Here is a 19,361-nt window from a genome sequence, read left to right as displayed (position 1 = left end):
ATTACACTTTGCCTAAGAACGCTAGACATTTCATGCAATTATACCTTGTATAAATAGTCATCAAATACCCTGTATAAATACTAATCCGCACACACATAACTTTTCCCATGGACTGAGCTATTGTATATGTTACCGGCATTCTATATAATCCGGCATTTCATAAAATCCCTAGGTTTTTATTATGTACCTAATACATATGACCAATATAGACCAGGCATATACGAGATATTACTATCAATTTCATTACACTTTGCCTAGGAACGCTAGACATTTCATGCAATTACATAAAATACCAGTATTATACAGATTGCCGGTAACATATATATTTACCATGAGGTATTGCGAGGGAGGGAGGGAGAGAGAGGAGGGATGAAGGGAGTGAAGATATAACGACATGTTTCATATACCTACATGTGTATTTATTCATTGTAATACAATATTGTATTTTTGTAAAGCATGTACGTACACAAACATGTACAAGTATGTATTTAAAATACAATAACAAAATAGAAAATAATACAACATGTATACCCTCCCTCTCTCTTTCTATTTATAGAGGAGGTAGGGAGGGAGAGAGAGAGAGAGAGGGGGGGCTTGTCATGACAGCATTGTGATGGTCTAATTTATATACCTAACATGCGAAAAATATGTTCGAGGTACCAACCTACCTCCTCTCTCTCTCCCTCCCTCCCTCCTTCCCTCTCTCTCTCTTCGTTACTCTCTTCTCTCTTCCTCCTTCTACCTCTGTTTCACACTCACTACAATCCCATACATTAGACATTCCAGTAGCCAGGCAAAGTGACATATATATGTTGAATACAACAGTTTCCACCGCAAGATTATCCTTAACGCCTTCAAATTTATTTTCCAGAATTGGTAGCGCCTCTCTCTCTTCGTTACTCTCTTCCTCTGTTTCACACTCACTACAATCCCATACATTAGACATTCCAGTAGCCAGGCAAAGTGACATGTTGAATACAACAGTTTCCACCGCAAGATTATCCTTAACGCCTTCAAATTTATTTTCCAGAATTGGTAGCTTCTTGTTCCAAAACAATCTAAGCTCCTTTCAGGTCTTCTTACTTTCTCAGAAATATTAAACTTAACCCTTCGCGTGTTTCTGTCCCCAGGAAAATAACAACGACCGCGTTCTATTCAACCTTGGTATGTTGGCCACAGACGAGGCCAACATCACAGAGGCCGAGCGTTGGTTCAAGCAGGCCGTAGAATTTAACCCGACGTTCCGTAGTGCCCTGTTTAACCTCGCTCTACTGCTCGCTGATGACAATAGACCTCTGGAGGCCGTCCCCTTTCTCAATCAGCTGATCCGAATTCACCCCGATCACGTCAAAGGGTTAATTCTGCTCGGTGATATTTACATTAATGTGATGAATGACTTGGATGCTGCGGATAATGTAAGTTGAGCACGTAGAGGGTTAATATTGGTCGAAACTTTAGGTGTAAAGGGACTTTTTAGTCTCATCCTAACAGTATAAATGAGGTGTATTTTCTTATCGGAAACTGAGGCGATTTCCCCTTTAATTCTGCTCGGTGATATTTACATTAATGTGATGAATGACTTGGATGCTGCGGATAATGTAAGTTGAGCACGTAGAGGGTTAATATCTCATCCTAACAGTATAAATGAGGTGTATTTTCTTATCGGAAACTGAGGCGATTTCCCCTGGTTTGAAGCTCATTGCACTCTTTTGAAGGAAAATGCGGAAATTAGTTCACTAGGTGGCGTGGTAGCGCCTCTACTAACCACATAGTAAATCCAAGATAACGCAGTCCCAAACATCGAACATTTTTAGGGTGTTTTTCCCCGAAGATTTTTTTCATGAAATAGGACTTTTGTTCGCTAATCTTACACCTTACACCCAACATGTATACCTACCTTCTGTCTACTTACATTGTTCGGCTATTCGATGATATGTTTCAGTGTTATAACCGGATCTTGGAGTTAGAACCGGACAATATTCAAGCCATGCACAACCTATGTGTCGTTCTAGTAGAGAGAGATCAACTCATCAAAGCTGAATCCTGTCTAAAACGAGTACATTTACTATCCCCGGATGAGGATTATATACTCCGACACCTGAATATCGTGCAGGCTAGACTGGCCAGGTTAAAACAACAGGTAGGTAGAATCGGGTAGAATTGATCGAGTGAAGTGAAGTCAAAGTTTTACCTCGACGTCAAAGTTTTACCTCTAGATTTAGACTTGATCATTGGTGGTTTAACTTGGTCCACTTACATTTTCCATCAGTAAATATTTTCTTCAAATTAAATTGATCCCAAATGCAAAGAGCCTTTACCTTGAAAAATGGAGTGTGCCTAAAACAGGTGATGTATTCCAATGTTCAACCCACTCGACTTCTAAGTCAACTTTGGTTCTTCCTCATTTCAGCAAAACTCGGGAGGAGCTGTGTCTAGTGACGCTGGGTAAAAAAAAAAAAAAAAAAAAAAAAATTCAACACAAAGATATTTTTTCATTAGATTTAGACCTAATCATCATTGGTGGTTTACCTTGGTCCACTTACATTTTCCATCAGTAAATATTTTCTTCAAATTAAAGTGATCCCAAATGCAAAGAGCCTTTACCTTGAAAAATGGAGTGCGCCTAAAACAGGTGATGTATTCCAATGTTCAACCCACTCGACCTCTAAGTCAACTTTGGTTCTTCCTCATTTCAGCAAAACTCGGGAGGAGCTGTGTCTAGTGACGCTGCTGGTAGTACAGCACAAAACTCTCACAAGGAAACTTCTACCAAGGACAAAGCGAAGATCTCACCAGATCCTAGCGATGTTAATAGTCATCACAAGACTCGAACCCATGATACGGCACCTAAACCTTCTTCTCTCTCGTAGTGGTAGATAACCAATACTCAATGAATTGTGGTGAAGCTATGTGGGTCACTTTATGTTATGTCTTCATGAGGCTGAGTGCACCCTGAAATCCAGGGATAAGAAGTTCGTCACCGAGAATCGAACCCAGAAGCTTCCAATTGAAAGTCCCGATTGTGAAATCTGGTTAATTTTACTATCTCTGATTACCCTTAGCTGAAAAAAAGTTGATTAAACATAATCCATGACGAAAATTATTACTTCTTTGAACTCTGTCATGTTATACTAACAACTAATCCTGAATTAACATTTTTTCAACACGTTTTGTCACTTTCTCAAATATTTAGATGGTCTAAACTTCAGGGAGAATGTCAGAGAACAGAGATGAGATACAGAATTACAGAAAATTAATGGAAATATGGAAAATAAAACCTGAATGAGCAAATAAAATAAAATTTAATAAAAGGAACGTTATAAAAATGCGTTTGAACTTTGAAACACACCAATGGATGCTTTTCAACACGTTTTGTCACTTTCTCAAATATTTAGATGGTCTAAACTTCAGGGAGAATGTCAGAGAACAGAGATGAGATACAGAATTTAATGAGCATTTGAGCAAATAAAAGGAACGTTATAAAAAATATAAAAATGCGTTTGAACTTTGAAACACACCAATTGATGCGGTGGATTGGTGGAAACGTTGTGTTATCAAACGCTTTTACACACCAAAGAGAAGTTAGCTACTTGATAACATTGTTTGTGATAGGAGAAGGTGGCAATGTCCGGCAACGACCTTCGTGTTTTATTTTCTCAGGGGTTTCTAAAGAGGTTCTCACCGTTGGCCTTTGCCCGTTGGATGAACCCTGGTTCCCTGATGAATCAAATCTCAAATTCTTTGTGATAAAGCAGAGCTTTTTCACAACTTTTGTGTATATCACATTACTAAGTGCCTCCTTTGAAATAATTTTCCATATTTCAATAGTCTCTTTACACTGGTAATGTCGCCACTGGTCGCTATTATAGGTATACTTGATTAAAACAGCTATTCAATTTATTGTCCTTATACGAGGCTGAGTGCACCCCAAACTCCAAGCACAGAGCCGAAAAAACCTCGGCCCCGCCGGGAATCGAACTCTGGCCTCCTGCGTGGGCCGCACTTACAATCATCTCAAACTCTATGGGAAGGCAGAGGAGGCCTACTTGAGGGTAAGTGAGCGACTCGAGTATTACGAGAAAGTGTGCCACTCACTCGTTGAGTTATTGAGTGACTCAGTCAGTTACTGAGTGACTCACTGAGTCATTGAGTTTCTGACTGAGTCATTGAATTTCTGACTGAGTCATTGAGTTACTGAGTGACTCACTGAGTCATTGAGTTTCTGACTGAGTCATTGAGTTACTGAGTGAGCTGTTGCTCTAATATCCTCGTTCAGCCTTTGACTCGAGAAGCTCTCACTATGTCTCCTCTCCATTTGCAGGCCAAATCTCTTCTACCTAAAGCGAAACCTGGTGAAAGTTACCAGACCAGGATAGCACCCAATCATCTCAATGTATTCCTCAACCTGGCTAATCTAATAGCCAAGAATTCCACTAGACTAGAGGAGGCAGACTTGCTGTATCGACAGGTTAGTATGGTGGAGGTGGAGGTGTATGGAGGTGGAGGTGAGTGGAGGTTGTGATGAGTGGAGGCATGGGCGTACCCAGCATCGGGTCTAGGGGGGGGGGACAAAAATGAATGAAGACAAAAATGAATGAAGCGTAAACTGCGCCGCAGGCGATTTTTTTTTTTTCCCAAACAATAATGACTCTAAGCCGCTAGCCGCTTTGAAATCAATAATTCCTCAATCTTTTTCTTTTTGGCCTTGGTTTTTGAATCCCCAATTGGCACCAGAAATAAAGTGCGCCGCAGGTGAATTTTTTTTTTTCAAATTAGGGTTCATTAAACTCTTTTTCTCTGTCCTATGAACTTGAGCTCCCACAAGATGTAGGTAATACTCATTCATTACAAATTAACTGCCCCACAGGCATTTTTTTTTTTTTTTTAATATGAATGGGTACACGCTTTCAGAAACGCAGTCCAATCATTAAATTTCAAATCTTCAGTGCCACAGGCGAAATTTTTCAAAAATCATGAAATTTGTCGTTTTTTTAATTTTCGGCGCAATACTTCTACACATTTTGAACCTTTTTTTTTTCTCAATAAACTTCAAACAGCGCAAAATGAATTAGGGCGCCGCAGGCGAATTTTTTAAAATTTGGTCTACAACGTTTCAATTTAGACTGATCAAACTTAAAATTTTCAGGGCCGCAGGCGAAATTTTTCAAAAAGTAGGTAGATATGTGCCTCATGCTTGTCACAAGTTAATTTTTGACGTAGGTACCGAATTTGTAGATATTTTCTTATCCTAATTTTCGCTCAACGTTAAAGTGAGCAAAATAAATTAGAGCGCCGCAGGCGAAATTTTTGAAAACTTTGGTCTACAATCATGAGAAAACCAGTCTCACCAAAGTAAAATTTTCAGCGCCGCAGGCAATTTTTTTTTGCATATATTTGAAAATTTCCGGAATTCTTTGGGTTCAAACACCCCCGAACTGAAATGTAGGTAAGGCCAGAAATTTCCGTTCTATATCCACGCAACCCCATCACTATCACGCTATGCCATGTTTCCTATGCCGCATTCAATTTTTAGACCCAACAGAGAACATTTCACATGTGTTCTAGTTTTTGTTTTTCTATTGTTAGAGTGTACGTTATTTTGTAGCGAGGGAGAACAAGTAGAGAAATTGAACGAAAGAGGGAGAGAGAGGGAGAGAGAGAGAGGGAGAGAGGGAGGGAGAGAGGAGAGAGAGAGAGAGGAGAGAGAGAGAGGAGAGTGAGAGGAAGAGGGAGGGAGGGAGAGAGAGGAGGGATGAAGGGAGTGAAGATATAACGACATGTTTCATATACCTACATGTGTATTTATTCATTGTACATATACACATACAATATTGTATTTTTGTAAAGCATGTATGTACACAAACATGTACAAGTATGTATGTAAAATACAATAACAAAATAGAAAATAATACAACATGTATTGTATACCCTCCCTCTCTCTTTCTATTTATAGAGGAGGTAGAGAGAGAGAGGGGGGGCTTGTCATGACAGCATTGTGATGGTCTAATTTATATTATACCTAACATGCGAAAAATATGTTCGAGGTACCAACCTACCTCCTCTTTCTCTCTCTCTCTCTCCCTCCCTCCTTCCCTCTCTCTTCGTTACTCTCCTCCTCTGTTTCACACTCACCACTTCTTTAAATTAATTTCATTTTGTTTACTTTTATTCGTTTTTATTTTTTTTTCTTTTTTATGATTCTCATTTTTACTTTTTTATTATTATTTTTACACATAATTTAGTATTATTTTTCTTTAATATTATTCATGGATTAAGTTCATATTTTTGCCAGTTTGTATTATTACATTCCTTTTTTATATACATTTCTTTTATTTTTTTATTTTACATTATACACAGAAATTTACGTTTTTGGTAACTAACTTTTATATTGTAAATTAAAAGAGATTAAAATGACAATCTTTGCTGAGTTGTAAATAAAGGGAATGGTTTTTTAAAATGCAGAATTGTAAAAGATGAAAATGAAGGGTAGATACCAAATCCGGACAGAATAAATTGATAAACAAGTTTATGTTCTTAAAAACTTCATTATCAAAGCTTGATAAATGTAAATGACACTATAATATAATTTATTTCTGTTCATGATGTAAATTTGATACCCTGCTTCATTGATTGTGTCATACTGCAAGATGATTTAATAAATGTTGTTTTTTGTGTAACAAAAATAAAACTAACTTTTGTATGAATCTGTTGTAAAGTATTTTCATTGTACATGTTTTCTTTTTCCTTTCGTTGGGTTTCTAAACTTTTCAGAAGAATTGAACGAACGAAAGTGAGCACAAAGTTTTAACTCGACGATTTTGAGTTGAGCTTGTTTATCTGATGTTGGTGAAATTTGGTAAACATGTTCATCAGCATCATCACATAAAAGAAGCTTCTTTTCTGGGTTGGTTCTTTTCTATTCAAGAGGATCTGTAACTGGTGAGGTCTCATCATTCCGCAATTGAAGAAAGAAGGATAGGAGAAAGTCAGCTACCCTCCAAGGCTGGCCTGAACTACCTTGCATAGAATACAAGAAAAGCAGAAAGTAAAAATGTCAGCTAGAATTTACCTCATTTATAAACATATATGATACAATTATTAAACTTTATAAACAGAAAATATTATATATCACAAAGAAAACTTAATAAATAAACAGGTAGATACTTAGTAAAATACATTTACTTAAATCAAGTCAGACTTTTACACACAGGCATATGGCCTCAGGCTAATGCCAGTCAAAAGCTTATAATATTAACCAAGACTTGCATAGTGCAAGTCTGTTTATAATATACACAAGAATATTTAAGGTCAAGACTCCTACCCAGTGAGAGTCAGTGTCAAAATACACAATAAGGCTCAGATCTTAATTAACCTCTGATCATGATTGGGCTGTCTCCAAGCACACTCAAAGGCAATAAAAACTATAACAAGAACCTGTAGGGCCCCAGGGGTAAAGTATACAAGAATAAGATGGAAACAAGTTCCATACACATCACTTTTACAACAAAATATAGATTCCATGTGATGGAATGTCAAACAAAGCTCTTCAATAATAAATAATCTCTCCTCTTTCGCCTACCTCATATAATAGAACTTATCTGATAACAGCATACTGTTGGCACTCGACTGTCGTAAACATGGTACTTGGGTGTTGCTGTACAGGGGAATAGACTTTGATCTGTCGCATATGTGTGTCTCGTCCATTCTGATGATTACTCATCACCGCTATCTGAATCATATAAGTACGGATAGGTTTGTCATGAATGTCTTTTATGGGGATTTTCACCCAACCTGAGGGTTCGTTCAAGTCAACAACTTCTATTTCTTGAAGATCGTTGAAATTTGTGCCAGCTCTAACTGAGACTCTGAAACAGAAATTAGGTGGAGGTGTATGGAGTTGGAAGTGTAAAGAGACTCTTTTCCTTCTCTAACCACTATTACAATTCACTGATTTAGCCTAGTTAGAGATAAGCGCGCTTGCCTTGTAAGCATTATGTCCCGGGTTCGATTCCCGAATTCGAAGAACATTGCCCTAAACCTAAACAGAAAACGTTCTTTCTCGAAATTTAGCCATTCATTGCGAACCATTCTAGTATTCTTTCCCCTTCCATTCGACTCTGGAACCATAACTACTACTAATTCATACAATCAAATGATTTGACTTTCCACAGGCTATCAGCATGCGGGCAGACTACACCCAGGCTTACATCAACAGGGGAGATGTTCTGCTCAAATTGAACAGAACTAAAGAAGCACAGGAAGTGTATGAGAGAGCTTTGTTCTATGATAGCAGTAATCCAGATATCTATTATAATGTAAGTAGAGATAGCCCTAGGCAATACTTTAGGGTCCTTCTGCTCAAATTGAACAGAACTAAAGAAGCACAGGAAGTGTATGAGAGAGCTTTGTTCTATGATAGCAGCAATCCAGATATCTATTATAATGTAAGTAGAGATAGCCCCCTAGGCAATACTTTAGGGTCCTCCTAAGATGAAGAAACTAAATAGAAAGATAGATACCTATAGAGTTTGAAGAAAAGAGAGAATAGAAAGAATAAACCTAAGGAAAATTAATAAGGTGGTTGGCTGTTTTCTGGAAATGCCACTGAGTAGGCTCGTAAACTCGGATACTTTCGTCCTTGTTACTGAAACCTTTTGGATTTGGTTACTGTAATGCCCGCCATTCATGCTCAGACAATCTGACAGATCGCGGTCTATCAGACAGTTGCAGACCCAGATTTTTCAGACGGTCTGAGGGTGAGTGTCAGGCATTAGGGATTAGGGTGAAGTTCTTGATTTTGCTCTTTACTGAGAGCGTAATTCCAAAGCACATTCTAGGTGTGAGATAGAGCGATCAGTGTGTGAATATGAAATGTGAACTGTGAATGAGTGAATGGATCTTGATTTTATAATATAAGATGTTTGTAGTCAGCTCCCATGGCGTAGTGGTCACTGCACTCTCCTTGCACGCGGGAGACCCGGGTTCGATTCCCGGCGGGGTCAAGAAATTTGTATCACGCAAATGATTGATTCCGTGACTGGCTGTTGCGGGACCCACTCAGGCTCGTGAGGAAAATAAGTAGCTATGACATATAAATGCGCAAAGCGACCGGTGCCAGCATGGTAGGTAAACATTTGATTTAGGATTATTGAGATATTGGGAAAATCCTACAATGCTGCAGTGAGCACCAAAGTTGTGACATAATAACACAAAGAAACTACATTTAAAAAATATAAGATGTTTGTATGATGGGTCATTGTCATTGGGTCAAATCTAGTGAGTTTTGACTTATTGAAATCTTATTTATTTGTTGAAGGTTCACTTTGTAAACTTATTTCTGAGAGGTTTGATAGAGGGAACTGTAACTGCTAACTCATCTCCCCCCCCCTCCATTCGTCACTGGATGTCACTCATTAAAAATATGGGAGGTGGGAGGGGGTAGGTAATGTTTACGTGACTTGTTTTTGTAAATTACAAATAATGTACAAGTCTTTGTAACTAGTCACTCTGTAGTCACTTAGCAGTGTGCCTGCTTGTTGGCTGTTTTCTGGAAATGCCACTGAGTAGGCTCGTAAACTCGGATACTTTCGTCCTTTGTTACTGAAACCTTTTGGATTTGGTTACTGTAATGACCGCCATTCATGTTCAGACCGCGGTCTATCAGACAGCTGCAGACCCAGATTTTTCAGACGGTCTGAGGGTGAGTGTCAGACATTAGGGTGAAGTTCTTGATTTTGCTCTTTACTGAGAGCGTATTTCCAAAGCCCAATACTTTTTTTACTCCGTACGTTTGGTTGTCCATTATGTCTAAATATTGTCTGAAACATTTTCACCGTAACGAAAGGGCCACTAATTATTATAATTAAACGTGAAAAAAATACTTCGGGCCGCACTTACAATCATCTCAAACTCTATGGGAAGGCAGAGGAGGCCTACTTGAGGGTAAGTGAGCGACTCGAGTATTACGAGAAAGCGTGCCACTCACTCGTTGAGTTATTGAGTGACTCACTCAGTCAGTTACTGAGTGACTCACTGAGTCATTGAGTTTCTGACTGAGTCATTGAGTTACTGAGTGACTCACTGAGTCATTGAGTTTCTGACTGAGTCATTGAGTTACCGGGTGACTGAGTTACTGAGTGACTCACCGAGTCATTGAGTTTCTGAGTGACTCACCGAGTTACTGAATTACTGAGTGACTCATGAAGAAGAAAAAAAATACTGGTTAAAGTTGGATTTTTTTTTCTCAACTCTCTAAAATAAAAAGCACTTAAAAGATTTAAAGTTTACAAAAAAATAAAGGAAAGCTGTTGTGAAGGGAAAAGTTCATTAACATCTCCCCCCCCCTCCATTCGTCACTGGATGTCACTCATTAAAAATATGGGAGGTGGGAGGGGGTAGGTAATGTTTACGTGACTTGTGTTTGTAAATTACAAATAATGTACAAGTCTTTGTAACTAGTCACTCTGTAGTCACTTAGCACTGAATGCCAAGCTGTTCAATAATGTAGGCCACGCCCTGGAGTCTCAAGGGAAATATTGGGAGGCTCTGGACTACTTCCAGAAGGCGGTCAGTGTACAGGGAGATGATATTGGGGCCCATATTAACGTGGGCCGCACTTACAATCATCTCAAACTCTATGGGAAGGCAGAGGAGGCCTACTTGAGGGTAAGTGAGCGACTCGAGTATCACGAGAAAGCGTGCCACTCACTCGTTGAGTTACTGAGTGACTCACTGAGTTACCGGGTGACTGAGTTACTGAGTGACTCACTGAGTTACTGAGTGACTCACTGAGTCATTGAGTTACTGACTGAGTCATTGAGTTTCTGACTGAGTCATTGAGTTACTAACTGAGTCATTGAGTTTCTGAGTGACTCACCGAGTTACTGAATTACTGAGTGACTCACTGAGTTACCGGATGACTGAGTTACTGAGTGACTCACTGAGTTATTGAGTGACTCACTGAGTCATTGAGTTTCTGTGTATAATTGTGATTCCTGTTTACAGCTGGGTGTGGTATTCCTGGAGCAGAACAAATCATCACAGGCCCTAGCATACCTGGATAAGGCTTTGGAATTTGATCCTGATCACGCTCAGGCCCTGTTTAATTCAGCCATCATATTGACAGAACTGGGCAGACCTGACTTCAGGAAGATAGCGAGGGAGAGACTACTCAAACTGTTACATAAGGTAAGTTACTCACTCAGTAAGTACAGGTAGGTACTTACTTGCTTACCCCCAAAAAAGGAATTTTGTGCAAAAGAACTGTTTGTAACCCGTGGATCGCCATTTTCTTGCTAAATATGTTTTGGGCTTCTGCAAAAGAGCGAATATATGAGTAATAATAATAATAAAAAAAATGGCCCCATGGTGTTGTTAGGAGAATGTAAACCCAGGGTAAAAATAATAAAATGGTCCAGTAGTCCAAGATCTACATATGTATATACCTAATAGAGAAAGGAATTTGCATACTAATGCATGAAGAATTGTCCTAAATGTCGATCCCCGATTTATTTATTTATTCTCAACAATGATACAATTATTATTAAACTTTATAAACAGAAAATATTATATATCACAAAGAAAACTTAATAAATAAACAGGTAGATACTTAGTAAAATACATTTACTTAAATCAAGTCAGACTTTTACACACAGGCATATGGCCTCAGGCTAATGCCAGTCAAAAGCTTATAATATTAACCAAGACTTGCATAGTGCAAGTCTGTTTATAATGTACACAATAATAGTTAAGGTCAAGACTCCTACCCAGTGAGAGTCAGTGTCAAAATAAACAATAAGGCTCAGGTCTATAGGTTCATGTTGAACTGTTAATTAACCTCTGATCATGATTGGGCTGTCTCCAAGCACACTCAAAGGCAATAAAAACTATAACAAGAACCTGTAGGGCCCCAGGGGTAAAGTATACAAGAATAAGATGGAAACAAGTTCCATACACATCACTTTTACAACAAAATATAGATTCCATGTGATGGAATGTCAAACAAAGCTCTTCAATCCAAGCACACTCAAAGGCAATAAAAACTATAACAAGAACCTGTAGGGCCCCAGGGGTAAAGTATACAAGAATAAGATGGAAACAAGTTTAATACACATCACTTTTACAACAAAATATAGATTCTATGTGATGGAATGTCAAACAAAGCTCTTCAATAATAAATAATCTCTCCTCTTTCGCCTACCTCATATAATAGAACTTATCTGATAACAGCATACTGTTGGCACTCGACTGTCGTAAACATGGTACTTGGGTGTTGCTGTACAGGGGAATAGACTTTGATCTGTCGCATATGTGTGTCTCGTCCATTCTGATGATTACTCATCACCGCTATCTGAATCATATAAGTACGGATAGGTTTGTCATGAATGTCTTTTATGGGGATTTTCACCCAACCTGAGGGTTCGTTCAAGTCAACAACTTCTATTTCTTGAAGATCATTGAAATTTGTGCCAGCTCTAACTGAGACTCTGAAACAGAAATGAAGTTTATGTTGTAGCACTAAAATTATAATTGGATGGGTTAATTTCTCTGATGTGTGGTTAATTAGGCTTCAAATACACTATTTGCCTCACAAATACATGCACACAGCATAGAAATACATGCATTATCTTATCTAAATCCAGCTGAAGACTAAGGTGTTTTCTGATTGAAACTCTAAAAACTTTTTAGTGGAGAGTTAATAAGAAAATGTTTACCTGCTAGGTGTATAGCTCTCATCCAGTTTGTAATCTGTATAAATACAAATATCTTGCACAGTAGTTTTCCGTCTGAATTGAACATTGACTAGGTGTGGTAACTGTCTATAAATACAAATATCTTGCACAGTAGTTTTCCGTCTGAATTGAACATTGACTAGGTGTGGTAACTGTCCATCTGACTGCCAATATGTATCCATACAATCATCTCGTAACTGATCTACACCAAAGCCTGAAAATGTAAAAAGAAAGGTTAAGTAACACATTTGGTTGATTTGATCCATAATAAACCTCCAGCACCTTGTCTAATTTAGATGTAGATAACTATGTCCAATACAAAGGGATTTTTTCCTTTACTTTTACAAGTGTCCAAGTACCTTTACTTTTACAACTGAGGTAACTGTCCATCTGACTGCCAATATGTGTCCATACAATCATCTCGTAACTGATCTACACCAAAGCCTGAAAATGTAAAAAGAAAGGTTAATTATTATTAATTAGATTCATATTAGACACCCAAATTAGATAATGGCTTACCTTATTTTTGGTTGCATTTGGTTTGGCAAAGGTGGCAAAGGTTAAGTAACGCATTTGGTTGATTTGATCAATAATAAACCTCCAGCACCTTGTCTAATTTAGATGTAGATATGTTCAATACAAAGGGATTTTTTCCTTTACTTTTACAAGTGTCCATGATTTTGTTTGACCCACTGGAGACTGAATTATTGAAATGGAGAAAGGGTTGATCCTGTTGTAGCTTTGACTTTCCACATCACAGTTGGTCAAGTACCTACCACACAATAATTACCTGGTTTACAAGATGATAAGCTCCAGATGGCTTGACTTCCAACTTCTCTGATTCTTCCAAGCCGTTCCTCCATAACGGGGTCTTTCTCAAAGATATCCTTGCTACTCATTGCCAGATGGCTTGACTTCCAACTTCTCTGATTCTTCCAAGCCGTTCCTCCATAACGGGGTCTTTCTCAAAGATATCCTTGCTACTCATTCTGACAGATGCTGAATTTCACTAGAACTTAGAGATGATTGGTCACCAAGTAAAGTTCTGTCTATGACAGGTAAGACAAACAAGATGCAGGTTTGGATTTGGATGTAGGTACTCACGATAAAGTGGCTGCTAGGCTCTTGAAGAGTAGGGACAGTTTGCAAGATTAGTGTTCAGTACGAATTATCACAAAGAAGACCCAAGACAGTCATTCAGATGAAAATCACGCATAACGTTGCTTAACCCAAGTGATCGTTCAGGAACTTGTGCATTCAAAATATTAACCCCTGGTTAGCATGGAGAGTAGCGCGCATGCCTTGCAAGCGGTAGGTCGCGGGTTCGAATCCCGTCCGCGGTGTACTTTATCCTAAATAGATGAGGTTCATTCTCGTAACAGCCGGCTATCTCCTATCCTATTAGTTCTGTTGCTGAGGTTTGATAGAGGAAACTGTAACTGTTGTCTTGTCGTCCCTCCTGTCTTCGCTTTTGAGACGATAAGACCTTAGCAGTTTTCCCTCTATCGAACTTCAAAAAAGAAGAATTTCGGAACGTTTGATTTGTTTCACACTCGGCAACTTTGTAAAGGTCCTTTTTATTATCTATTGAATTGTGTTTTCCAGGCAATACAATATTGTATGTATACCAGACTTTACACTAACTATAAATAAACAGGTAGATACTTAGTAAAATACATTTACTTAAATCAAGTCAGACTTTTACACACAGGCATATGGCCTCAGGCTAATGCTAGTCAAAAGCTTATAATGTTAACCAAGACTTGCATAGTGCAAGTCTGTTTATAATGTACACAAGAATATTTAAGGTCAAGACTCCTACCCAGTGAGAGTCAGTGTCAAAATAAACAATAAGGCTCAGGCAAGAATATTTAAGGTCAAGACTCCTACCCAGTGAGAGTCAGTGTCAAAATAAACAATAAGGCTCAGGTCTTAATTAACCTCTGATCAGGATTGGGCTGTCTCCAAGCACACTCAAAGGCAATAAAAACTATAACAAGAACCTGTAGGGCCCAGGGGTAAAGTATACAAGAATAAGATGGAAACAAGTTTCATACACATCACTTTTACAACGAAATATAGATTCTATGTGATGGAATGTCAAACAATGCTCTTCAATAATAAATACCTAATCTCTCGTCTTTTGGCTATCCGATGTTATGTTTCAGTGTTATAACCGGATCTTGGAGTTAGAACCGGACAATATTCAAGCCATGCACAACCTATGTGTCGTCCTAGTAGAGAGAGATCAACTCATCAAAGCTGAATCCTGTCTCGATTTCCCCTCTGGTTTGAAGCTCATTACACTCTTTTGAAGGAAAATGCGGAAATTAGTTCACTAGGTGGCGTGGTAGCGCCTCTACTAACCATAGTAAATCCAAGATAACGCAGTCCCAAGTAGTCCCAAACATCGAAGATTTTTAGGGTGTTTTTCCCCGAAGATTTTTTTCATGAAATGGGACTTTTGTTCGCTAATCTTACACCTTACATGTATACCTTCTGTCTACTTACATTGTTCGGCTATCCGAACTCGAATAGAAACTGTATGTTGCAATAATATGTGGCGAGTGCGCGAGTGAACTCGGGTCAGAGAACCCAATGAATAGTTTTTTTTTTTCACTCGAGTGGAACAAAATAATAATCGAGTGGACTCGAGTGAAGTCAAACTCGAGTTCACTCGAATAAAATCATTCACTCGGCCCATCACTACTTGAGATGTGTGTAATTGTAATTAAATTACAAATCATAATGTTGTTGTGTTGGTAGGGGGCGTTTTGTGTAGTATTTTTTCTTTATTCTTTAGCTGGCATTTGTAATTATGAAAAGAAGTTAGTTGAATAAACGAAGTGAGTTTTGAGTTTTAACTCGATTATTTTACATTTAGTTTGTACGCCGACCCTATTTCAATAGGAAAAGGCTAGGAAAAAGAAGATTTCGCATTTAGTTTGTCTGTTTGTTTCGCATAACTCGCGAAGGGTTTGTCCATTTTTGATGAAATTTGGTCCACATCCGAATAATTATTTTCAACACAAAGGAAATTTACTAATAGATTCTAGTTCCGATAGGTCCAGAAAGAAGGTAGTATTTAGATTGCAAGAAGAATACCTATTTATTTTTACTGCCCTCACTAAAAGATGAATTATGTAAGCTTCTATGATGTATAATTAATTCTGCTCGGTGATATTTACATTAATGTGATGAATGACTTGGATGCTGCGGATAATGTAAGTTGAGCACGTAGAGGGTTAATATAGGTGTAAAGGGACTTTTCAATCTCATCCTAACAGTATAAATGAGGTGTATTTTCTTATCGGAAACTAAGGCGATTTCCCCTGGTTTGAAGCTCATTACACTCTTTTGAAGGAAAATGCGGAAATTAGTTCACTAGGTGGCGTGGTAGCGCCTCTACTAACCATAGTAAATCCAAGATAACGCAGTCCCTAGTAGTCCCAAACATCGAACATTTTTAGGGTGTTTTCCCCAAAGATTTTTTTCATGAAATGGGACTTTTGTTCGCTAATCTTACACCTTACACCCAACATGTATACCTACCTTCTGTCTACTTACATTGTTCGGCTATTCGATGATATGTTTCAGTGTTATAACCGGATCTTGGAGTTAGAACCGGACAATATTCAAGCCATGCACAACCTATGTGTCGTTCTAGTAGAGAGAGATCAACTCATCAAAGCTGAATCCTGTCTAAAACGAGTACATTTACTATCCCCGGATGAGGATTATATACTCCGACACCTGAATATCGTGCAGGCTAGACTGGCCAGATTAAAACAACAGGTAGGTAGAATTGATCGAGTGAAGTGAAGTCAAAGTTTTACCTCGACATTTCGCTAAAATCCCAAACGGTTTGTCCGATTTTTGATGAAATTTGTGGAAAAAAAAATATTCAACACAAAGATATTTTTTCATTAGATTTAGACTTGATCATTGGTGGTTTAACTTGGTCCACTTACATTTTCCATCAGTAAATATTTTCTTCAAATTAAATTGATCCCAAATGCAAAGAGCCTTTACCTTGAAAAATAGAGTGTGCCTAAAACAGGTGATGTATTCCAATGTTCAACCCACTTGATCTCTAAGCTAACTTTGGTTCTTCCTCATTTCAGCAAAACTCGGGAGGAGCTGTGTCTAGTGACGCTGCTGGTAGTACAGCACAAAACTCTCACAAGGAAACTTCTACCAAGGACAAAGCGAAGATCTCACCAGATCCTAGCGATGTTAATAGTCATCACAAGACTCGAACCCATGATACGGCACCTAAACCTTCTTCTCTCTCGTAGTGGTAGATAACCAATACTCAATGAATTGTGGTGAAGCTATGTGGGTCACTTTATGTTATGTCTTCATGAGGCTGAGTGCACCCTGAAATCCAGGGATAAGAAGTTCGTCACCGAGAATCGAACCCGGGAGCTTCCAAGTGAAAGTCGAGTGTGATAATTTATATTGTTATCCTTCAGTCAGCAGCGGCTGTGTAGAGAGTAGAGATGTATGAGGAGGTGCTAGATGTATAGGAAAATGTCCCCATTGTGAAATCTGGTTAATTTTACTATCTCTGATTAACCTTAGCTGAAAAAAAGTTGATTAAACATAATCCATGACGAAAATTATTACTTCTTTGAACTCTGTCATATTATACTAACAACTAATCCTGAATTAACCTTGTATAAAGAAAATGATCAAATGAATCCATGACTTTGATTAATTAATTTTATTATTACTCCTTGATAATAATATTACTTTCTAAAATGCCTCCTCCTGTTTGTAAACAAGGGAGAGGGTTATGAAACTCCACAATACTCTGTCTCATTATCTTACCTACTTAATTTTATTTTTGTTGATGTTTTTTGTCTCAAATCGAAATTGTCTATTTTTATAAAAATCGAATTTTTTTCGTTCGTTCTTTTTTACACAAAATTTAAAACTTGTAGTTGTAACTTTCAAATGTTTTATTAACACAGTGCAAGCGTTGCATTTTTGTTAAACTCAAAGTTAAATTTAACTTGAGAGTTAATTTTAACTGGAAAATCTGGTCAATAGGAAATTTCTAAGAATTTGTTGATTCATTTAAATTTTCCGCTGGGATAAAGCTCATTGCATTCTCTTTTTATATTCTCTGTATAAAATTAAATTTTCGAGGTGCATTATGAGATTCTAAAGTCCCTAAGTTTAGGTACATACCTACATAATATGATGATCTAAGGATCTCTGTTTTAATATTTTGCAGCTTGTAGTCCCATTTAGAGGACTTCAAACATGTTGTACAGAAAAAGAAAATCAATGTTACCCCTGTCATACAGTATTGATTTATTCTATACAGAATTCTATTCTATTTTTTCTTTAAATTAATTTCATTTTGTTTACTTTTATTCGTTTTTCTTTTTTTTTTTCTTTTTTATGATTCTCATTTTTACTTTTTTATTATTATTTTTACACATAATTTAGTATTATTTTTCTTTAATATTATTCATGGATTAAGTTCATATTTTTGCCAGTTTGTATTATTACATTCCTTTTTTATATACATTTCTTTTATTTTTTTATTTTACATTATACACAGAAATTTACGTTTTTGGTAACTAACTTTTATATTGTAAATTAAAAGAGATTAAAATGACAATCTTTGCTGAGTTGTAAATAAAGGGAATGGTTTTTTAAAATGCAGAATTGTAAAAGATGAAAATGAAGGGTAGATACCAAATCCGGACAGAATAAATTGATAAACAAGTTTATATTCTTAAAAACTTCTTTATCAAAGCTTGATAAAGGTAAATGACACTATAATATAATTTATTTCTGTTCATGATGTAAATTTGATACCCTGCTTCATTGATTGTGTCATACTGCAAGATGATTTAATAAATGTTGTTTTTTGTGTAACAAAAATAAAACTAACTTTTGTATGAATCTGTTGTAAAGTATTTTCATTGTACATGTTTTCTTTTTCCTTTCGTTGGGTTTCTAAACTTTTCAGAAGAATTGAACGAACGAAAGTGAGCACAAAGTTTTAACTCGACGATTTTGAGTTGAGCTTGTTTATCTGATGTTGGTGAAATTTGGTAAACATGTTCATCAGCATCATCACATAAAAGAAGCTTCTTTTCTGGGTTGGTTCTTTTCTATTCAAGAGGATCTGTAACTGGTGAGGTCTCATCATTCCGCAATTGAAGAAAGAAGGATAGGAGAAAGTCAGCTACCCTCCAAGGCTGGCCTGAACTACCTTGCATAGAATACAAGAAAAGCAGAAAGTAAAAATGTCAGCTAGAATTTACCTCATTTATAAACATATATGATACAATTATTAAACTTTATAAACAGAAAATATTATATATCACAAAGAAAACTTAATAAATAAACAGGTAGATACTTAGTAAAATACATTTACTTAAATCAAGTCAGACTTTTACACACAGGCATATGGCCTCAGGCTAATGCCAGTCAAAAGCTTATAATATTAACCAAGACTTGCATAGTGCAAGTCTGTTTATAATGTACACAAGAATATTTAAGGTCAAGACTCCTACCCAGTGAGAGTCAGTGTCAAAAAACACAATAAGGCTCAGATCTTTATTAACCTCTGATCATGATTGGGCTGTCCCCAAGCACCCTCAAAGG

General features: G+C 37.3%; 2 protein-coding genes and 1 long non-coding RNA gene across 3 annotated transcripts in view; 2 read left to right on the top strand and 1 right to left on the bottom strand.

Moving 5' to 3' along the window:
- Positions 1-18,037, top strand: part of LOC108253241 (transmembrane and TPR repeat-containing protein 3-like) — a gene marked incomplete at its 5' end in the record, with an annotated part of 22,219 nt that extends 4,182 nt beyond the window's left edge. Inside the window, 10 exons of the mRNA XM_026828372.1 lie at positions 1,131-1,415; positions 1,943-2,140; positions 2,697-2,843; positions 3,978-4,052; positions 4,322-4,468; positions 8,172-8,315; positions 11,005-11,203; positions 15,900-15,955; positions 16,329-16,526; positions 16,856-18,037. Of these exons, the coding sequence (XP_026684173.1) occupies positions 1,131-1,415; positions 1,943-2,140; positions 2,697-2,843; positions 3,978-4,052; positions 4,322-4,468; positions 8,172-8,315; positions 11,005-11,203; positions 15,900-15,955; positions 16,329-16,526; positions 16,856-17,029 (1,623 nt within the window). The remainder of the gene's footprint in view (positions 1-1,130; positions 1,416-1,942; positions 2,141-2,696; positions 2,844-3,977; positions 4,053-4,321; positions 4,469-8,171; positions 8,316-11,004; positions 11,204-15,899; positions 15,956-16,328; positions 16,527-16,855) is intronic.
- Positions 7,055-13,909, bottom strand: LOC103515772 (anaphase-promoting complex subunit 10). The gene is made up of 7 exons (XM_026828371.1): positions 13,708-13,909; positions 13,522-13,618; positions 13,114-13,175; positions 12,714-12,814; positions 12,135-12,485; positions 11,837-11,978; positions 7,055-7,372 (listed from the first exon to the last, which is right to left on the bottom strand). The coding sequence occupies exons 1-5, from the start codon at positions 13,717-13,719 to the stop codon at positions 12,215-12,217; spliced, it is 543 nt and encodes a 180-aa protein (XP_026684172.1). The 5' UTR covers positions 13,720-13,909; the 3' UTR covers positions 7,055-7,372; positions 11,837-11,978; positions 12,135-12,214.
- LOC113470151 lies at positions 11,562-14,886 on the top strand. Its single transcript, XR_003393314.1, has 3 exons — positions 11,562-11,600; positions 14,389-14,539; positions 14,608-14,886. It is a non-coding gene; the product is annotated as an uncharacterized LOC113470151 (long non-coding RNA).
- Positions 18,038-19,361: the final 1,324 nt, after the last annotated feature.

This window comes from Diaphorina citri, unplaced genomic scaffold (genome assembly GCF_000475195.1).
Source record: "Diaphorina citri unplaced genomic scaffold, Diaci psyllid genome assembly version 1.1 scaffold1414, whole genome shotgun sequence".
Classification (NCBI taxonomy): domain Eukaryota; kingdom Metazoa; phylum Arthropoda; class Insecta; order Hemiptera; family Psyllidae; genus Diaphorina; species Diaphorina citri.
This window is presented reverse-complemented; position numbering and strand designations above follow the sequence as displayed.

Bases quoted from the DNA above. Each gene is read 5' to 3' on its own strand.
- LOC103515772 (XM_026828371.1), bottom strand. The intron at 12,815-13,113 runs TTACCTCAGTTG...ATTTATAGACAG, and splicing joins ATTGGCAGTCAGATGGACAG to TTACCACACCTAGTCAATGT. The intron at 12,486-12,713 runs GTAAACATTTTC...TTTCTGTTTCAG, and splicing joins GAGAGCTATACACCTAGCAG to AGTCTCAGTTAGAGCTGGCA.